The following is a 21,220-nucleotide window of genomic DNA, read 5'->3' on the forward strand; positions in this document are numbered from 1 at the left end:
GCGTCTGCGGGAGGAGGCGGGGCGAGGAGCAGCCAATGGGAGGCGGGCTCTGCGGGAGGCGGGCCCGGCGGGAGGGCGGGCGGTTGTGGCGGGGCCCGGCGGTTGTGGCGGGGCCCGGGCCGTTGGTCTGAGGTACGGGGGCAAACCGAGAGCGCCGGCAGCGGTACGGGCGGGCGGAGCGACCGTCGCTGAGCTCTCGGAGCTGCCTCGTTGCTTGGCTAAACCCCCCCCCCCTTTCTGGTTGTGCTCCACGTTCTAAGTCACGCCGGTTCTCTTTCCCCACCCCCACCCCGGCCGGGGCTGAGGCGGGCAGGGAGAAGCCGTGAGGCGCCCGGGCGGGTGCTGTGAGGGAAGGGAAGAGGGAGGAAAAGGGGGGGGTTCCCCGCGGCGGGACCGGCGCCGGGAGCGCGGGAGGCCCCGTTGCCATGGTGACGGGGGTGCCGCCGCCATTTTGGTGCCGGCCGGGCCGGGCCGGGCCCGCCAGGGCCGCCCCGAGGGTCCCCAGCCCCCTGGCTGTGCTGCCAGCAGGGTGACCCCCTCCTGCCTGCCCCCCAACACCGCCCCCACGCCGAGGGGTGTTTCCCGCCCCCCCCCCTGCGCTTTCCCTCCGCGTCTCCCCCGTGGGCAGCGGGGATCCCGAGGTGGACGTGACGGGAAATGTCAGTCGTAGCCACAGGGAGGAGCTCAGGGTTTCCCGTCTCCCTTGGTCTCCAGCAAGTGCCCGGTGTGTTACAGCGCCCTGACAAGTCTGCATTTTCCTTCAAAAAAAAAAGGAGCACCGCCAGAGATGCTGGGTTGGATGGCTGATGAGTCAGATCCGGTATAAAACATCCTTAACCTTGGAGGACTGACCTCCCAAGTTGGCATAGGGAGCCACAGGAGCTGGATTTTATCCCCGCGGGACTTGTCTGACCTGTAGCAACCCGTGCTTGCTGTCAGAGGGTGGTTCTGCAGCCTTAGGGATTTCCCTCCACTTCTAAATCAGACCAAGGGGTTGTCTCACGTGAACAAAGCCACCACTGTATGGATATGACATATGAAGGATTTGCAAAGCCACTTTTCGAGCTGTGAACTTCCCAGGGCATGAGATGAGTTTCACCTTAGGTCCATAAGAGTGTTGTAGGTCCAGGCCAATGCAAATACTGGTGACAGTGTCATTGTATGAACACTTGTTTCAGGACTGAACAACACACAGGCCTCTTGACCCTTCTTGCCAAACAGAAATTATTTTTTTTCTCTCATGTTTGATTCCCCAGGAAACCATAAAATCATAGCATAAAATTTAAAAAGCAAAGGTTTTCCATGAGGATTAATTCTCTAACTTGGTAGTGCAGTGATAGTTCATACTGTGTTGTCTTGACTCCTCATGTACCTCAACGAATTGATGAGGAAAGACTCTGCTTTATAAACACTTTAAGAAGTCAGAAGCCAAGAGCCTGCCTACTCTCAACTATTTTTATACAAATCCAGGGAAAACAAAGCCAACATAAGTGATTTTTGTCTATCATTTGAGCAGTGAGGAGGGGAACGTGAGAGAAATAGGGAAGAGGAGTCAAAACCAACTGAGCTCAGAGGTGTCAGCCCTGCCTCTGCTGTGTTGCTTTCTCTCTCTCTGCTGTCAGTGTGAACCTGCTTTTGGGAGAACACTGTTCCAAGTCAGTCTGGCTAAGAATCCCCCCCAAAATGCTGTATCCCTCTGGAGCTAAGCTGCCCCTCATGTGGCCCCAATTAGGAGTGGATATGGTGAGCAGGGCAGCAAGCTTTCAGCCCTCTGAACCCAGGTGGGAAGGAATGAGTCCAGAAATGAAGATCTTACCAGTCACTGCTGACAATGAAAACCCTGGGAGTGCTGAGACTCATGCTGACCCTGAATGCAGATGCTTTGTTCTTGCTTTGTAGTGATGTTACCCCTTGTGTTCTTTTGTGAGGTGTACTGAAGCTCATCTTTCCTTTGATTGAAGGGAAGCTGTTGGAATGGCCTCAGGAGGACAAAGCATGGATACAGAGCAGCCACCTGAGCCTCCTGCTGCTCCTGTTCAGAGTGACAGGACATTCCAGTGGGGAGCCATACTTGCTGCAGTGAAAGATCAGCTCCCATCTCTCGACTCTGACACCTCCACAGTAAGCAGTGGGACCTGCCTTTCTGTTAGAAAACTCTCTCAGAAGCAAGAGGTCACCTCAGCCAGGCATTTCTGAGTAGCTCCTGTGGTATTCTTGATGGGCTGCCTGCTCTGACTATTGTAACACTATGCATCATTCATCCACAGCCTCTGTGTTCTCACATTGTCCAGGTGTAGTTGCCATCTCCTCTCTCTGTATTCTTTGAAACCTGAAAATGGGACTGATTTCTGCAGACAATAGATATTTCTTGGTTTGGAAGAGGAGGGAACTGCACATTTTGCAGAATGAGCCTGCATTTCTGCTTAGTTTGTTCAGTCAAAAACTACTATGAAAGCAACATACCCCTGATTTAAAAGGAAATAAGGTTTTCTACTTAAGATTATTATGCTATTCATTCCAATAAAGCACTTGCCAGACAGTAGGCCTATTAGTATGTTTCTCTAGGTATGATGACAGGAAAAGGATATTCAGGAAGACTTTGTGGCCCACTGCAAAAAGCATTTGGCAGATATTCCAATCCTGGATTCTGCTTTTTTCCCTGCCTGTAATTCTCTGCCAGCCATGCTGCCTTTTTGTGCTTCAATTCCACCTGCAAAGCAGCACAATGCCACTAACCTCTTCATATAAAGTGGAAGGTAGATGATTTCCAGTATTTTCTTCACCATTACAGGGTTTTTTTGTTTATTTGCTGGGTCTTAGGGTCTGGGACAGGCTGCCTCTTGGCTGCTGAAGATCTCTTTTCACAGGACAGCAGCAATCTAGTGGAAATAATAAAAGTGCCTGCCTCTTTAGTCCAAGATACTACCTCTAGCATTGACTTTTCCAAGGTGATAATGTGTCTCTAGACTTGATCATTAGTGACCTTTTGTCCAAATCAGAATATTTTCTTAATTTCCCAACAAGTATAAACTTGAAAAAATAGTTGTGAACACTAAAAGAAGATAAATAAAAAAGTAAATAATATAAATATAAATAAATATAAATCAAGGCTGGGAGAGTTGGGATGTTCAGCCTGGAGAAGAGAAGGCTCCAGGGAGACCTTAGAGCAGCTTCCAGTGCCTGAAGGGGCTCCAGGAAAGCTGGGGAGGGGCTTGGGACAAGGGCAGGGAGGGAGAGGACAAGGGGGATGGATGAAAACTGGCAGAGGGGAGATTGAAGTTGGACATGAGGAGGAAATTATTTGCTGTGAGGGTGGTGAGAGCCTGGCCCAGGTTGCCCAAGGAAGCTGTGGCTGCCCCATCCCTGGCAGTGTTGAAGGGCAGGTTGGATGGGGCTTGGAGCAGCCTGGGCTGGTGGGAGGTGTCCCTGCCCATGCAGGGGGTTGGATCTAGATGATCTTGAAGGACCTTCCCAACTCAAACCATTCCATGATTTTCAGAAACTCACACTGCAGAGAATTTTCCTGCCTGCTGTCATTAACTCCTCTTAACAGCAACAAACTGCAGCAGAGCTTCCCTCTTCAGAAACACACATCAGAGTAAGGGAAGCACTTCAGGGCCCAAACCACAGCAGTGGGTGCTGGGCTGGAAGGCAGGAGCACAGCACGTTGAGGCCACAGATCTCAGGTGCACAAATGGATCTTCACACAAGTGGAAACAGCTTGGACAAGGGTGCAGCACTGACTCTGTGGGCTCAGCAGGTTTCTGCTTCACATGAAGCAGGAGAGGGATTATCCAAGCAGACCTTTTGACTGCAAACAAAGGCAACCATGGAAGTGCCAAAGCCATTGCCTCCTCAGTTCCTTCAGCAGGAAATTTTTTCAAAGCTATTTAAACTCTCTCCAACCAAACACTGGTACTGCTTTGCATTCTGAGCAGTGGCTGTCAGGGTCCTGATTGCAATAAGAAGCCTTCAGGCCCTACCCAGCCTCACCTGGGGCTCCCACCCACACACCCAGCAGCTCTATTTAAGCTCAGCTCTGGGGCTCCTTATTCTTTCTTTGATCTCTGCTGGAGCAGTTCTGGTTTCCAGCTACATTCCTGCTTCATCTAGGCTTTTACTTAAGAACTGATCTCCAGGTTTGTTCTCTGACCCCACAGTATTGCCTCACAGTCTGGGTTCTTGGCTCAACCTGCTCACTACCTCAGGTCTGTCCTGCTTTGGACCTTGCCTGGTGAGGCCTTTCCCAGCTCCCCTTCCCTTAGGGAGCAGCCCTGCTCTTGCTGCTCTGTGTTGGTGAATGAGGTAGCACAAGGAATCCCTTGGGAATTAGTGATTCCCACTCTTGGCTGTTCCTCATCAGCCTCTGTGGTAATTCAGAATTGTAGGTGTTTTTTACAACCCCAACTTGCTCACGTGTGAGGCTGATGGAGGACAGCCCAGCTTGCTGAGGGTTAGGCTGTCACTGAAGGTGGGACTGCAGGGACAATTCTTGTCTCTGAACCTCAGTCAAGTGGTGACAACACAGGACTTGTCTCTGAAAAGCTGGTAATGAAGGGACTGTTACAATCTCTCACTGAATTTCTCTCTGCTTTGTTTGCAGTCTGACAGTGGGAGCGATGAGGAGCTTTTCATCTTCCACCGGGAACATCCCAACTTGCTTCCTGACCCATCAGAAGAACTGATGGAGTTTTCCCTGGAAGACTCCAGCCTGCAGGTTGTTGACTGCTGTCTACAGGCTGTACTGCTGTAACCCCATCTCCTGCTTGTCTCCAGCTGCTGTTGTTTGGCAGAATTGTCTGACAGAAGAGCATAAGTCCCCAGTTCTTTCTCCCACTGGAGACTATATCTTTCTTTCTGTTTACATAATGGGCCTTGTAAGGTTTTTCTGCTCTTGAGACTTTAGACCATCTTTGTCCCATCTTTCTGGAGCTTTTATTATTGTCCTTTTACAGCTTTTCTTTCCTGTGTACTAACAGTGGCACCGTGCAGTGACTCCTACATCTTTCAGGGTTTGAAATAGTTTAAGCCACCGTTTTATGTATCTAGAAAATGTAGACTGAGTTGGGACAACAGGTCCCAGCTGAGGATGAGTGTTAAGTTTATCCCTTGAACAGCTTTTTTGAGGTAAAATGATGACATTGTTTCTGTAGTGATGAAGGTCAGCCAGCACAGGAAGCTGGAAGAGAAGCCAGCTGCCCCTACTTGCTCCCTCATGGGAAGACTAACATTGTGCTGCTTTTTCTCAGTTGTTTATCTTGGTCTAAGACATGTCATATGATGAGCACACGTGAGGAGAATTAATTTCAAGGATGTTTAGCACTTCCTGAAGTTATAGTCTCTGGAAAGTAAACAATCTTACTGTTTTCCTTGATGGATATGGTGTCTACCTTGGAGCTGCTGTCTGCCAGTCCCTTTGTTTTGGTTTACTCTCAGCTTCTAAAGCTTAGGGAGATGTGACTTTCCACATGTGTGTATTTCCTCTACCTGTAGGAAACCCAGGAAACAGAAAGACACCCATGGGAGACCTGGAATGGAGGTGTGGAAAGTTTTGACTTTCAGGAAAAAAAAGATGGTGCCCAAGTCCTTGCAAACAAAGATGTACAAATTATTAAAGATGAGGCTTCCAATCCTGCTAGCCACCCTGAAGAAATTCTAAGCCAAAAGGGAGCTGTTCTTGAAGAGTCTCTTGCAAATTCTACAGATCACCTTGAAGAGAAAGAACTGGGCAGGAGACAGGCCAGGGAAAGAGGGAGCTCTTGGTTTAACACAACATGGTCTGTGGAAGAGCTGGGCAGTCGAAAAGAGAGAAGAAAACTGATAGAGACAAAGATCCTCTCAAAAATATTTCTGGAGCCACCATCAGGCCACCCAGAGCCAGATGTCAAGCCTTCTTCACATGGTGTTAGCAACAGTTTAGAAAGCACTGTTAAGCAAGAAGCCTCCTCAGATGATCATCTCCAAGAACTGACCCATTTGTCATGGCAGGTGAGTGGCCCACACAGCAGGCTTTGAGGAGAGCTGCTGGTGGGGCAGAGGGCACCATGCACTGCTTGCAGAGTCCTGCTAGAATCAGGAGCTGAGATGCCACCTTCTGCACACACCACTGGGGTTTTTGTTGCTTTCCTTGTTGTCCTGAATTTGAGTTTTGTAGGGTCCTGTGCTATACAAGCTACCAACAAACTATCTTAGTCTCATGGAGCTGTTATTAAAAGGCCTCAGAAGCCAGGGGTCAGCAGCATGGTTCCTGATCTTACTCAGGAAACAGGGATCTCTTCTGTTCCCAGGCTGACTTCCCATCAAAACAGTGACCTTCCAGCAGCTTGTCTTCTCTGTAGCACTGTGGTCGTGCTGGAAGGGAGGGAAGGTGGTGAGGGTTGTTCCTGTGACTTTGCCTCAGGTGGAAGAGATTCAGGTGTGTGGGGCTGTGGGATGAGCAGCTCATGTGTGCTCAGCTGCTGTGTGTCCAGCATGGAGAGGCTGTTCCCTTCAGCCCTGGAATTACAAACCCCCATTTCCACTGTTGATTTTTAAGGCCATTAGGTCTTAATCAGCACAGAACATGAACCTGGTATTTCTGTTCAAAACCTTCTATAGAAGGGGAGTAAAGATGTTTCCTTTGCTCTTTCATCTGGCCTCACCAAACTACACTTTTTGTTGTGAGTTCTTGGTTGGTTCTAGTGTAGGCAAAGGAAGCAGGTGTTTGCCTGTTTGTTTTGTTTGTTAATTGTGCTGCATCATTTAATCATGCCATTATTAGAGGAGATCTTTTTCAGGTGTTCTAAGTTTTATATGAGGTGAGACAGGAATGACTCTGTTGCTCTGATTCAGGAGGCATGTTTGTCCTTTCAGAACTTGTTTGATGTCACTGATTCCAGGGAACTGAAGTGTGGTGCTTTGGGGTGAGCACTGAGACCAGGCTCAGGGTGTTCTCACTGCCTGAAGGGAGGGCAAAACTACCCCCCCTGTTTGCTTGCTGGGTGTGTCTGGGTTTGAAAGCTGCTTTGGGCTTCCCAGCTCAGCAATGTAGCTCAGTTTTTGCCAAGTAAACACATTAAAACTAATGTAATACAAAACTAATGTAAACTAATAAGCCCCCTCTCTGGAAGTGTTCAGGTGATCAAAAAGGTTTGTGGTTCTCAGAGAAAAAGGCTCAGCAGAAGTGGATGGGGCAGGTGGATAAATGCAGTGTCCACAGGGATATAGGAAATGCCTTCCTTGCATTCCAGCACTTCCTCATGGAGCTGCCCAGAGCAGCCTGGCACTGTAGTCAGAGGCATCATCTTTTGGAGGCAGTGAAAGGGTGAGGATAGGTAGGTGGGCAGAGGGAAAGAAAAGATGTGGGGACCTGGTACTGGGGTTGAGGGGTGAAAGGAAGTAATTGCTGTTGGAAAGAAACTTTGGCATGGGGAAGACTGAGCCATGTGGAGGATGTAAAATGAGTTGTCCCAGCCCCTGCAAGAAGAGTCAGGTGGATATTTAGGATGGGCTTGTGTTTCTCCTTTCAAAGAGCTGTCAGTTCAGTCCATTCTAGACACATCTTTGTGTGTACTTTGCAGTTTGAAGTGCAGAAGGGGAAGGTACCTTTGTTATATTTAATGAATATTGGTTAATCCTTCATTGATTTCTCTTCATTATTATACTGCACTTGCCTGTGCTTGATGTGCAGAGCCTTGGCAATGAGGTGGGGAAGCCACTTTCAAGCAGTAAATATCCTTGTGTTAGTCATGCCAATTGTTGGGGCTTGTGTGTGACACTCTGGTTTATCTACTGGCAAGTGACAGTGGCTTAGTACTGGTGATAAGTGAACTTCCATGCCATTTGGGTATTTACAAGTGGTGGAAAAATCTGCTGGAGTTACTACAAAGAATGTGAGTCAAACTTTTATGTTCTGGCAGTCCTTTGGGAGTGGATTTGTCATCACACTTTGGCTGTCTCTTCTTTCAGGGTGTTGAGAAATGGGATCTAGACAAGACTCTTGAGGAGGTGGAGCAGCAGAAAGACAACATGCATGCAGAAGTTGCCTTCTCCTCAGCAGATCATGGTAACACTGCTGAATTAAGTGGAAAAAGGGAAGTTTAGGTTAAACATTTGCCTGAAGGGGCTCCAGGAAAGCTGGATAGGGACTTGGGACAAGGGCAGGGAGGGAGAGGACAAGGGGGAAGGGATTAAAACTGGTAGAGGGGAGACTGAGGTTGGACATGAGGAGGAAATTCTTGGCTGTGAGGGTGGTGAGAGCCTGGCCCAGGTTTCCCAGGGAAGCTGTGGCTGCCCCAACCCTGGCAGTGTTGAAGGGCAGGTTGGATGGGGCTTGGAGCAACCTGGGCTGGTGGGAGGTGTCCCTGCCCATGCAGGGGGTTGGGACTGGATGATCTTGAAGGTCCCTTCCAACCCAAACCATTCCATGACTAATACCAACTTTGCTGAAAGTGTATAAATATAAATAAAACTCAGGTTCCTGTGTTTGTCATTCCCTGCAGCAGCATCTTGAATGTTGAAAGCATAGTGGGATTTTAATGCCTCTCCAAAACCTATTTTTAAATATCTAGCTTCTTTCAAGATTTCATCTTGCTTTTTTAGCTTGAAACCAGTGCTTTGTGGCCTGTCATTACCTAAGAGTGAATCAGACCAGATGGGTGAAGGTCTGAAGTGAGTTAGAACCAGATGACAACAGCAACTTTGTCTTCCCCCTCCTGACTATCTGTAGAGAAAGGGGCAATAGGCAAATGGGGAGAGGATATATTGGGTGATCCCATGGCAGAAAACCACAACTGCTGATTCTTTGTGTTGCTTTTTCATAGAGACCTTCAGGGATAGGTCTGAACATGAGCTCATGGAAAAACTAGAAGAACTGAGTGTCAGGCAGCCCAGGCCAGTGGCTCCACACTGCAGGTGGCCATCAGCTAAGCTCTCCTCCTTTCAAGAACAGCAAGAGAATAAGAAGTAGGTCCTTTTCTCTCATACTTTAGGGAATCCTGACTGCCAGTAGAGATACCTCAAACTCCTGGTGTTCTATAGGTGCTTTTCTCTGTAGGCTCTGCAGAAAGCTGATAGTGGAGTTGGAATATGTGACAGGGATGTTTGAGGGAGAAACTAAGACTCAGTCATCCATGTACATCTGATGATGAGCAGTGTCCTGCCACCTTATGCTCCATCAGCCACCACCTTTATCTACCAGACAGTTGGGACAAATGGGAAAAGCAGGAAAACAAGGTGAAGCAAATCATTATGGCCACATTTTTTTGTCACCTAAGGTACCAGTTACTAGCACTTCTTTTTAGCTAAAGTAGACAGGATGATTTTGTAGGTATTCATAGATGTGTTGGAGGGTTCTGTGTGAAGGAAGTGGATTTTCAGAGGGAACATCAATGGTGGCACCACAGAGGAAACAGTGAAACAAACCTGTAAAGGGAAAGGTGCAACAAGGATGCTTTTCCAGAGCAGGGACAGCCATGAAGATGATTTGCACTTTGTGTGCTCTGAATGATAAAATGAATTGCCAAATGAGGCAGAGAAGAAAAAGGAAACTGCTTTTACTGACTGGCACTTGACTCTTAAACCTTGGAAGCTCTTACAGTACCATAAGTGCCAACCTTTGTTGTACAGAATGATTTGACATTGTCAGTTTTTATGAACTCAATATCCCTCATCCTGCTGCCTGTGATCTATATTCCTTGGGGGAAGCTGAACCCAGAGGTTCAGCTTTGTAAGGTGATGGATAAGAGGCAGAAGCAGAGTCTGAATCTGTACAGTAGCCAAGCACAAAGCTCCTTTCACAAGCTAGTTTTGATTGTAATCCATACCCTGCAGGACATCTTGTCTGGATAAGGCAGAGAAGATGCTGAAACACTCTTTTCTCTACTTAGGGATGTTGCTTTCCCATCATCCTCACAAAGTTCTCCATGGATGGACATGATGAAATTCCAGAGCCTGCCAGAGCCTGAAACTGTGTACATAGATTTAAGAGATGCTCAACCATGGCAGCTGGTGACATCCCCTGAGGAGAAACAAAGGTAAATTCTGGCTTTATTGGTAGTGAGAAGTAAGTAACAAAAAGCAGGAAACTGAAACCTTCTCTCTACATCTCATACTTGAGAAATGTAATGTTGAAAGTGGTCTCTTCTTCCACACCTCTGGTGGGGCATAGCCCCTGTCAGAGCACAGATATCCTCAGGAGAGGATAACTTGTCTCAGGAAGCAGATGTGTAGGGATAGAGGCACAGAAAAGAAAGGACATGCAAATCATCCAGAGAAATAACATTTTGAAAGCTTCCATCTGTGGAGGAGTGGGCAGTGACTGCAAAGCAATGCTTGCAGCTGAGGAGGACTTCATCCTGACAGCACTGTGCACAAAGTGGCCATCCTGGGCTCCCTTCCTGGCTGCAGGTGCAACTGTAGGTGCTGATTTCTGTCTCCTGTGTGATAAGAGACCCTTATCTCATCAGTTCTGGGAGGCCAAATTCTTCTCAATCTGCAGCAGATTCTGGCAAACATCCCTTCCCTGAGAGCTACTGGTGTCTGAGGTAACTCTTGCTCCCTTCTCAGGATGATCCTTGCTGCAGCTTGACGAAAACAGTCACCAGAAGAAACCTTGAAGTTAATAAACAGACTTCATGTAGTTTATGGTATTTTAAATATTTTTTTTTTGCTAGACTAATAGTGTGAATTATCTGTAATACCTGGACATTTTCCCTAGAAGCATCTCTCCCTTTTTTTTAATAACTGTTCTAAATTTGCATCCTAGAAATGATTAAAAGTCAATGTCCAGCTGGAACACAATTAATATGCTGTAATTTGTTTCCTAGTGCAAGTGACAGCTCCAGTGAAGAGGAGGAGACAATGGAAATTAATGACCCAGCTGAAAGAAAACTGTAAGATTCTTTACCAGGGCCCTAGCTGAAGTGATAAGGTGTTCATTTTTTTCTGAAACAAAAATAATTGCCCCAAGAGTGATTAGAAATATCTCCATTCCTGGTCTTCACAGCAGCAAAGCCCAATAGAGAAGGTGCTTCAATCTGCCCTCAGAAGATCACTGGGTGGCTGGGAAGCCTGACTCTTTCTCCAGACATGTTTGAGTGACATGAGAAGTGTTTTTCAGAGTTTGTTTCTGAGTCACTTAAATGGTGTAGGGAGTTGAGTCAGAGAAACCTTTATTTTTAGAAAGAATAAAATAGGCTAGAATGGATGTTGATTTAAAGAGAATATTGCATACATAGTGTGGGCAGGGCAGCTCTCAATTCTTAATTGAAGGAGGGAGGGGGGGAAAGGGGAGAGAATGTGATGGTTGGAATCCTAAACTGGAAATTCCTCAGTGTGCACAGATGCCAGTCTTTTCCTGCTGGCAAACTGGGGGCTTGATTCATACCCACAGGTTGTGAGACACTTGTTAAATGTGAAGCAGATATGGCAGGCTTGAGCCATCTTGCTGCATTTGTGCTCTGGGTTACATTTAGAAGCCTGATGCACAGAAGTTCACATTCCAGCAGTGCAGAGAACAAGCAGAACATTTGTGGTGTTGTGGCAGATGATTACTCTGCTTTCATATCGGGAGGGGATTCTTCCCTTTACTCAGCTCTCATGAGACCCCACCTGGAACTGTGTCCAGGTCTGGAGCCCCCAGCATAAGAAGGACATGAAGCACCTGGAGAAAGCCCAGAGGAGGCCACAGAGATGATGGGAGGGCTGGAGCAGCTCTGCTCTGGAGCCAGGCTGGGAGAGTTGGGGGGTTCAGCCTGGAGAAGAGAAGGCTCCAGGGAGACCTTAGAGCACCTTCCAGTGCCTGAAGGGGCTCCAGGAAAGCTGGGGAGGGGCTTGGGACAAGGGCAGGGAGGGAGAGGACAAGGGGGATGGATTAAAACTGGCAGAGAGAAGATTGAGGTTGGACATGAGGAGGAAAAGTCTTTGCTGTGAGGGTGGTGAGAGCCTGGCCCAGGTTGCCCAGGGAAGCTGTGGCTGCCCCATCCCTGGCAGTGTTGAAGGGCAGGTTGGATGGGGCTTGGAGCAGCCTGGGCTGGTGGGAGGTGTCCCTGCCCATGCAGGGGGTTGGATCTAGATGATCTTGAAGGTCCCTTCCCACTCAAATGGGTCTGGGATTCTATGAAAATATTTTGACATAATAAAGGGTTTGACAAGGAGCAGAGCCCAAACACTCAATATGACTTAGAACATCCAATCCAAAACCAGCATAAAGCAGGGGCAAGATGATGCCTGGGGAGCTCTCAGTGTTGCTGATATAGATGCAGCAGTTGCATCACTGTATATAAACCTGGAGTGATGGAGAGCAGAGCTTTGCTGATTGGATTTTGATTAATTTTAATGTTGCTCAAGAGCATACACAAAAGAAATGCCTGGTAAATGTTCTTCAGTTCTGTTTCTAAATAAGAAAGCCTCCTGGTCTCAGCAGGACAAGATTGTGATCTCATTCACAAGGGCTCAGTGCCAGCTTCACTCTTATCTGGGTGGAATTATTAAACAGGGCTGCAGATTCTGTGGTGTAATATACCTACAAATGAGGGCCTTGGGCTGGTACTTCATCTCCAGGCAACCTAGATAAGCAGTTGGTTCATGCCTGGAGTGCTCAGATAGTGCCATCCCTAGCTCTGCACCATCCAGTAAATGGTGCTCTCCTAAAGTTACTGCTACTTAGGTCGTCCAGCCATCAGTGTGAGATGTTGATTTGATGGTTCTGGATATGATGGCAGGAGATGTGGAACCCTGAAGGAGAAATCTCTGAAGCTGCTTTAGGTTTCTAAGTACAGCAGGAGGATGCTGTGTACTCACACCCTCCCCTAACCACCTCAGTAATATCATGGAATGGTTTGGATTGGAAGGGACTTAAAGATCATCTAGATCCCACCCCCTGCATGGGCAGGGACACCTCCCACCAGCCCAGGCTGCTCCAGGCCCCATCCAACCTGCCCTTCAACACTGCCAGGGATTGGGCAGCCACAGCTTCCCTGGGCAACCTGGGCCAGGCTCTCACCACCCTCACAGCAAAGAATTCCCTCCTCGTGTCCAACCTCAATCTCCCTCTTCCAGTTTTAATCCATTCCCCCTTGTCCTCTCCCTCCCTGCCCTTGTCCCAAGCCCCTCCCCAGCTTTCCTGGAGCCCCTTCAGGCACTGGCAGGTGCTCTAAGGTCTCCCTGGAGCCTTCTCTTCTCCAGGCTGAACCCCCCAACTCTCCCAGCCTGTCTCTAGAGCAGAGCTGCTCCAGCCCTCTGACCATCTTCATGGCCTCCTCTGGACTCTCTCCAACAGCTCCATGTCCAACTCAAACACTCTTTTACTCAATCCATGAGTAACTTTTCAGCTCCCACTACAATAAGGCATATTGCTTGCTTGGAATCTTCAGCTGAGCTACAACTTGGGGGCTGTCTGCCTGCAGCAGGTGACCTGGGAGACTCATGCCTGAAGAGGATTGCAAGACCAAATACATATCTGCCCATTATGTCTTGATAGGACACCTGACAACAGAACACTGTCATGATATTGTGGTTGCTGACAGTCTCATTACCCTGCAGGAGACATGGGGGAAATGAAGCCAAAACCCTCTAAAAACTCTGAAGACTTTTCTTCTGTATTTGAAGCCCAAACCCTGTATCCAAAGGGAAGAAAACTGGTTTCCCTGCCAACATTCCCTTCTCTGGCAGGGGGATTGCACTGGATGATCTTTTGAGGTCCCTTCTAACCCCTAAGATTCTGTGATGCTGTGATGACATTCACTCAGGGCCCTTTCAGTAGGTGTGTGTTGTGCCTGAACTGCAGAAGAGCTGAGTGAATTGCCAGTAAAACCAGTTTCATGTCCTATCACTGAACTGGTCTCTGTGCTGCCTGCGTGCTGGGGCTGCTATCACCAATAACTCTTATTTATATAGATGCCCAGTCCTTGTTTTGAGCTTTCACTCATCTGACAAGCTCCTCAGAGCTTGAATTAATTAATATAGTGCTTTATCTTGATTAAATCAGGTTTTAATTCTCCTTGCAGGAGGAATTGCTCAGGGAAAACCCTCCTGCTGCAGCAGCTCCGTACGGCTCGGAAAGAAGCCTCAGAGCTTCTTCATAAAACATCTCCCCCTGTTGAAACACTTGAAGGCATCAAACAGGCTCCAGGAAGTTTGGAAGAGACAGGTTCCTCTCAAATAAGTCAAACCCAGCATTTTAAAGTGAGGCAAGAGGCAAAAAAGGTGATTCCCAGGAAAACGATGGGACTGAAACAAGAGAAAGGAGACGCCCTCTTGTCCAGCAGTGGGGGCAATGGAGCTGGTACAGAAAGAGAAAACAGAAAGGAAGTTGAGAAGGTTCAACCTTCAGGAAATGCTCCAGAGTCACCTCTACCTACCACTACACTTCCAAGGTATCACACAAACAAAATAAGGATACTGTGGATTGAGGAAACAGCCAAGTTATTTGTGGCCCTGGGCCTCCCTGGGCTTAGTTTAATGTGGTGTTTTCTGCACAAGGTCTAATTTAAAAGTGCACTCAGGTGGTTGCTGTGTTCACCTGCCCAGCTATTTGGGAGAGATTCCTTCTGGAACCATTTCAAAGGTCATGTTCTGCCTGCTGTTTCCAGAATGAAATGCAACATTTTGACTTTGACTCATGAGCCCTTGGCAGAATTAGAGTCTCCTTGCTCTAGAAACTGTTACTTTTTCAGTGTTAAACAGTTGCCTGCCCTGCCCCTTGGACACTTCAGCCTCCATGTGCTTGGTTTTAAGTGGCAGGTGGTTGGTTGCAGGTTTTTTTCCCCTTCATGGAATTCCTGACATGAAAGCTCATTGCTTCCATCAGTTCTATAACACTCCATTTTGTCTACCTGTTAGATGGGAGAGCATGGCTTGGCAAGAATCTGGGTTATTTATTGTTGCTGAATCACAGCTCACAATTATTTTAACAAATTAGGTTGATTTCTAGCTAAACTAATTGTTGTTGGGGCACCTGGGGCTTGATGAATTCTGGAGAAAATGAAGCTTCATCTTTGCAGTGGAACTGGCAGGTGAAACCTTTCTGCAGATGTCAAAATATAGAGAGATGGAAGGCTCTGGTTCAGGGAAAACTTGTCACTCTCTTCTAGCAGATACAAAAGGAGATGACGTTAGACTGAGAGTTTTGGTGTGGAGCTGAGGAATGAACCACCACACACACACCTTTGCTTAGTGGAGTTCCATTCTCCACAGAGATTGTCACCACTCATCAGAGGCTTTTGAGGTCTGCTTCTTTTCTTTGTTGGTGTTGGTTTGTTTTTACATATATGGTTTAATCCAATGACAGGTTCTTGTGTCCCCCCACAAACACCATAAGTGCTTTCTAAAAATCCATTTTAACCTTTCATGATTCATCCTCAAGTGTGTGATATAAATATAAGACACAAAGAAATGCAAACAGATGAACAAGTGTTGTGGTGTTTTTTTTTTTCTCCCAAGTGAAAAGCTTCAGTGAAGCTGAATCTGTATCTTTTTCAGGACAGAAGAAAATAAAAGGGAAGAATCCCAAAAGGAACAACAGATGAAAGAGAGACACAGGAGGCAGAGATTCCAGGAGCAGCTGGAGAGACTGCAGCCTCAGCACTCAGTGACTGGAAAGCAGCCCATGGCAGAGGGAACCCCTGTTTTGTTCCACATGGTTAGTAGCTCAGTGTAGAGCTGTCCCTTTCAGAATGGCTTCCTAGCCAGTTCCACTGTGAACCTAGAACCAAAAAGGAATTTTCATGGCATTATTTAAAATCTGCTTGCCATGGAATCATCACCTGATGAGATGAGCAGTCCTGCAGTACTTGTCTTCTGCAAACAGTATTTTCTCACCCTTTCTGGGTGGGGAGTGCTCCCCTTTCAGCTGCCCACCAGGCTTGAGCTCTTGGGGTCTGCCTTGCTGAAGTCAGTGTGCTCAGTGTCACCTGCTTCACAGGAGCCAGCCTTTCACACATGACTTTTCATACATTTTTCTTTAAAGAATGGAATATTTTTACTGTCATACTTCAAAAGTAAAGCCTGTGCTGAGTCCTGGCTGGTTATCTGCCCCCAGCAGCTGGATATTTCAGTTCTGTGGGTAGGTGTTGAGGACTGGGGCTTTAGGATTAGGTTTTGTTTTTTTTTTGTCTGATAAACTGAAATCCTGATTCTTCTCAGGGCCTAAAATATGGCTCAGAGGATAGGACTGTTGTTCCTCCTGAGCAAATCTGTGTGTGTAGGTGTAATTCATCCTTGCACTGATTCCACTGAACACGAGGCCAGCTGGGAAGGTAAGAGGCAATGAGGAACTCCAGGATTTGTCCCTGAGTCCATCATGGTTTATTTGTGCAAACAGCAATAACAAAGCCCCTCTGGCTGCACCAAAGCTGAAAGACCTTAGAGCCCTAACCTGGGGCATGGGCCTTTCAGGTTGGTGTGTTTTGTCAGACCACTGTGTTTCTGCAGATTGAAACCATATTTTTGTTGACACTGGATTCATCAGTGGTGGGAAGTACTGGGCTAACAAACTGGCAGCTGACTTTCCCCCTGCCAGCCTGCTTTGGCAAGGACAGTGCCCTGCACAGAGCAGTGGTCTGAAGGTGACAGAGCTTGTGATTCTTCTCTGCAGACTTGCTCCTTTCTCAGTCTGCTGGGAGGTGCCACCAAATTCCACTTAGCCCTGATGAAGATACAGGCACTTGCTCCTCAAAAAATACACTAGAGCCTCCCTAACCCATTCCTGCCAGTGCACCCAGTGGGCTGTGTTGGGCATGTCCCATATTTGCTGTGCTGAAGGCAAGAAAATGAAGATAAGCTTGGGAGTGTGGTTTCTCTCAAGCAGGGCTCAGTGTAGGTCATAGAACCCCAGACTGGTTTGGGTTGGAAGGGACCTTAAAGACCATTTAGATCCAACCCCCTGCATGGGCAGGGACACCTCCCACCAGCCCAGGCTGCTCCAAGCCCCATCCAACCTGCCCTTCAACACTGCCAGGGATGGGGGATCTATACTATAGTCTTGCTGTAGCTGAACCACAGTGTAAATATGCCCATAACAGCTTTAGTGGTGTCACTGCCAGCTAGGAGTGGCAGCATGGATGGCAGGATAAGGCAACCAGCCTGGAATGTGCTCAGCTTCTGATGCCCACAGGAGCAGCTAACTGAAGCCTGAACTAACTAACTGAAGCCTGAACTAACTAACTGAAGCCTGAACTAACTAACTGAAGCCTGAACTAACTAACACTGAAGCCTGAACTAACTAACTGAAGCCTGAACTAACTAACTGAAGCCTGAACTAACTAACTGAAGCCTGAACTAACTGACTGAAGCCTGAACTAACTGACTGAAGCCTGAACTAATTAACTGAAGCCTGAACTAACTAACTGAAGCCTGAACTAACAAACTGAAGCCTGAACTAACTGAAGCCTGAACTAACAAACTGAAGCCTGAACTAACAAACTGAAGCCTGAACTAACAAACTGAAGCCTGAACTAACAAACTGAAGCCTGAACTAACTAACTGAAGCCTGAACTAACTAACTGAAGCCTGAACTAACTAACTGAAGCCTGAACTAACTAACTGAAGCCTGAACTAACTGAAGCCTGAACTAACTAACTGAAGCCTGAACTAACAAACTGAAGCCTGAACTAACAAACTGAAGCCTGAACTAACTAACTGAAGCCTGAACTAACTAACTGAAGCCTGAACTAACTAACTGAAGCCTGAACTAACTGAAGCCTGAACTAACACACTGAAGCCTGAACTGACAACCTGCTTGAGGGAAACCTGCCTGAACTCAGCAGGCACTGTTGCTAGAAACAAAACCAGCACACCCCATAATAACTGTGTTCTGTGGGCAGCTTTGCTCTTAGTTCTTCTGCAGAAATATTCATTATTAAAATGAAGCATGAAAAATGTACCAGCATCATCTATCAAACAGAGCAGTCATTGAAGAGATTACTTGAAATACATCCTGACAGCAGCTTTTTTTCTTTGAATTAGAGCAGGGTTGTTTTTTTTTTTTCCCCCTTTATTTTTTTTTTCCTTTGCACGTAAGGCAGAAAAACTTGAATGTTTTGACATTTCAAACTAAAGAAGCTGTAATTTGGCAGCTGTGTCTCCCAGTGCAAATATCTAATATCTATCTAGACACGTGTAGATTCAAAAAACAAGCCCCAGTGTTTTATAGAGCAGCACACTTTCAAATTGGTGGGGATTTTTTTTTTAAGTCCCTTGTTTGGCAATGATAGATATTCAGGTCTTGGAACACTTGTCATAGTTTCAAGAATTTCTCTGACCATTTGTAATGTACATTCATCATTGAGTTGAATAATAATTAGAGGGAAAGTTTAGAAACTCTGAAGTGGAACTGAGGTGCTGGGCAAGAGATGCCAAGGACATGTAAAAAGCTGCATTTTGGTGACATTAGAGTTCTTGTGTAAAATTTTAAAGCAGTGACATTCAGGTTTAATGCTGCTGGGAGTGGTTTTTTTCTTAACCTAGTTCAGTCAAACTCTGTACTCAGCTTCACTCTGTGGGAAGCACTAAGGGAAGAGAATCAGGTTTGGGAAGGACACTTTGAGAAGAGTGTAGGTAAGTTAAGAGACTAAGAACTGGCTTCCAGAGGTGCTTCAGCAGCTAAAGAAGGGGCTGATGCCCAGTGGTATTATCAAGACATACAAGTACCAAGTTCCCCTGGAAGTCAGTGGGTTCATTCCAAGAATTACTGCCTATCCTGGCCATGTCTTTAGGTGTCTGTGTATTTCTGTAATCTGGCCACCTCTTATTTTTAGAAATGCATGGAAGAACATCTGTTTTTAATGTGGTTTTTTTCCTGCTCCTTTCCACTTCTCAGGCTCTCAGTGAAACTCAAGACTGGCATGAGCTGAGCTCTTCTGAAAAGGGTCCCTTAACCACCTTGATATCTTTGATTTCATTCAGAGCTGATTCCAGCAGTGACAGTTCTGCTGAAAGCCAGCAGAGTAGTGATGTGATCCATGCTGTAAGGTCAGGCTGGATTAATAGTTTAGAGTAACATGCACATTTGGGGTTTGTTTCAGTATTTGAGCAGAGGAAGTGTTATTGCCAAGGGAGACAGAAGGAATGCTGTGGAGGGTGGAGAATGCAATGGGCTTGGTCTGTCATTTCATTCATCTTGTGTGTGTTGATAGAGTAACATGGTCCTAAAGTTGATTTCTGTATTACATTCCCATTAGATGGGATCCAGATATTTATCACTTGCCAGGCTCATATCTGAGTTTTATGCTGCATGAGCAGGTATCCCTGTCAGGGAAGACAAGCCAGAAGCTGCAGGGGACACAAGGCAGCAAAGAATGCAGAAGGAAAGCAGAGCAGGTTGGTTGAGGGTAACCAGTTGGCAGGTCTGTAGTAATGAGGCAGGTCCAAGATCAAGGCCAGAAAGTCACACCAGGAGCAGGACTGGGGTCAGTGACAGTGCACAGGGTCAGCCAGCAACCCCATCCATCTGTACTGATGGAGCAGCTCTGAGGTCAAGCCCCAGAATCAAATCAGATAGTTAAGGGCAGGGTTCAGATGAGTGAGATGAGGTCAAGCAGAGGTTTAGCTGCAGGGGAGCTCAGCTGAGGATCAAGGGCAAGTGTCTCAGCTTAACTGCAGCTCCCCAGCAAAAGGGAAGGGCCCAACTGAGGCTTCATCAGCTCTTCTCACAGCAGTTTCCTTCAGGTTACACACCTGAGCTTGTGTCAGAACTGGGCTTGAAGAGCTGCAGTACAGTGTCCAGTTCTGGACCCTCCAATATAAGAACTTATGGAGCTCCTGGAGGAAGTCCAGAGGAGGCCACAAAGATGCTGAGAGGCTCCAGGAAAGCTGGGGAGGGGCTTGGGACAAGGGCAGGGAGGGAGAGGACAAGGGGAATGGATTAAAACTGGCAGAGGGGAGATTGAGGTTGGACATGAGGAGGAAATTCTTTGGTGTGAGGGTGGTGAGAGCCTGGCCCAGGTTGCCCAGGGAAGCTGTGGCTGCCCCATCCCTGGCAGTGTTGAAGGGCAGGTTGGATGGGGCTTGGAGCAACCTGGGCTGGTGGGAGGTGTCCCTGCCCATGCAGGGGGGGTTGGATCTAGATGATCTTTAAGTCCCAACCCAGACCAGTCTGTGACAGGCAGCCAAACGATTGCAGAGGATGGTGCTCATGGCCCTGATCTTTTACATCCAGCTCTGGAATGAATCTAACACAGCAAACAGCCTTAGGTTGTATTAAGCTCTTTTATTATTGAGACAAAATAAGTGTTTTCAACAGGGCTTCTCTTTGCTTCTCTCTTAACCTTTATTGCTTTATGGTGATATGGCAGAACAAGATAATACAGTCTGAAAGCTATTAGGACCCACCTTGTTACCAGTACCTTATAAACACTCTTTTATCTACCCTGTACAGCCAAACTGTTTGGGAAATGAATGTGTTGACTCATCCTGAGGCATCTCATCTTTCTTGGCTATGCCATCCCTTTGGCTAACCTTGTTTTAGTAATGATATTACCCTCATCAGCAACTTACAGCAGCTTGGCCTTCCAGCTGCCTTCAGGCCTGCCACCCAGTCATTCCAGCTTAGCTAATGTATGATGTGGATACTTCTCTATCTTGTAAGTATAGTCTCTATAACCTTTCTGTCCAAACTGGTAGGTTTTTCAGATTATTATACTGTTGACTCAGCCTACTGATGGCAGGTGAAATTCTCAGCCAAATGATTTTCTGCTTTCGTTCCCCCAGAGCTAAAATTAACAATTTTACTGTGGTAAAAATTGTCCTTGCCCTTTTACTGCCTTATTCTCACTTTGATCTGATAGAAATGATATGGAAGAAAAATCCCTGACGAAATTCCTGCCTCATGCTTAACCATCAAGAGCAGAGCTGGAGCTGTGCTCAGTTTCTGTGACCCTGGATGAGCACAGTGTGACTGAAAGCAGAGATTAATTTCCAGAGCTTGTAGAAATATTTTTAGTTCAATTTCTGGTCCCATATGGGCTTGGTTTTTTTTAGGCCTTGATCTGCACAGCTGTCAGTGAAATGCTTTTGATTCTTTACCTGTCTTGCTGAAGCAGGTGTCTGTGATTTCCGTGACTATTATAAGGGTGTCTTGATCTTTTGAAGGCAGTAGTGGTGGCATCAAGGTTGGAAATTGCTTCTTACATCTTACCTGAGCTCACAGGGTGGTTTGAGGACATGGACTGTGGCTTGCAGGATTGCAACCAACCACTTTACCAGCTCCTCTCTCCTACTTGGGCATCTCACCATCTCCAGTGTA

At 46.9% G+C, this 21,220-nt stretch overlaps 1 protein-coding gene across 1 annotated transcript in view; it reads left to right on the plus strand.

The window, feature by feature from the left end:
• The first annotated feature begins 114 nt into the window (after positions 1-114).
• Positions 115-21,220, plus strand: part of DNAAF8 (dynein axonemal assembly factor 8) — a 95,240-nt gene continuing 74,134 nt past the window's right edge. The window contains exons 1-10 of the mRNA XM_051632005.1: positions 115-132; positions 1,962-2,121; positions 4,604-4,717; positions 5,494-5,988; positions 7,948-8,044; positions 8,802-8,943; positions 9,867-10,013; positions 10,806-10,871; positions 13,986-14,354; positions 15,460-15,619. Of these exons, the coding sequence (XP_051487965.1) occupies positions 1,975-2,121; positions 4,604-4,717; positions 5,494-5,988; positions 7,948-8,044; positions 8,802-8,943; positions 9,867-10,013; positions 10,806-10,871; positions 13,986-14,354; positions 15,460-15,619 (1,737 nt within the window). The 5' untranslated portion in view covers positions 115-132; positions 1,962-1,974. The remainder of the gene's footprint in view (positions 133-1,961; positions 2,122-4,603; positions 4,718-5,493; positions 5,989-7,947; positions 8,045-8,801; positions 8,944-9,866; positions 10,014-10,805; positions 10,872-13,985; positions 14,355-15,459; positions 15,620-21,220) is intronic.

Source organism: Apus apus, chromosome 14, assembly GCF_020740795.1.
Source record: "Apus apus isolate bApuApu2 chromosome 14, bApuApu2.pri.cur, whole genome shotgun sequence".
Taxonomy (NCBI): Eukaryota; Metazoa; Chordata; class Aves; order Apodiformes; family Apodidae; genus Apus; species Apus apus.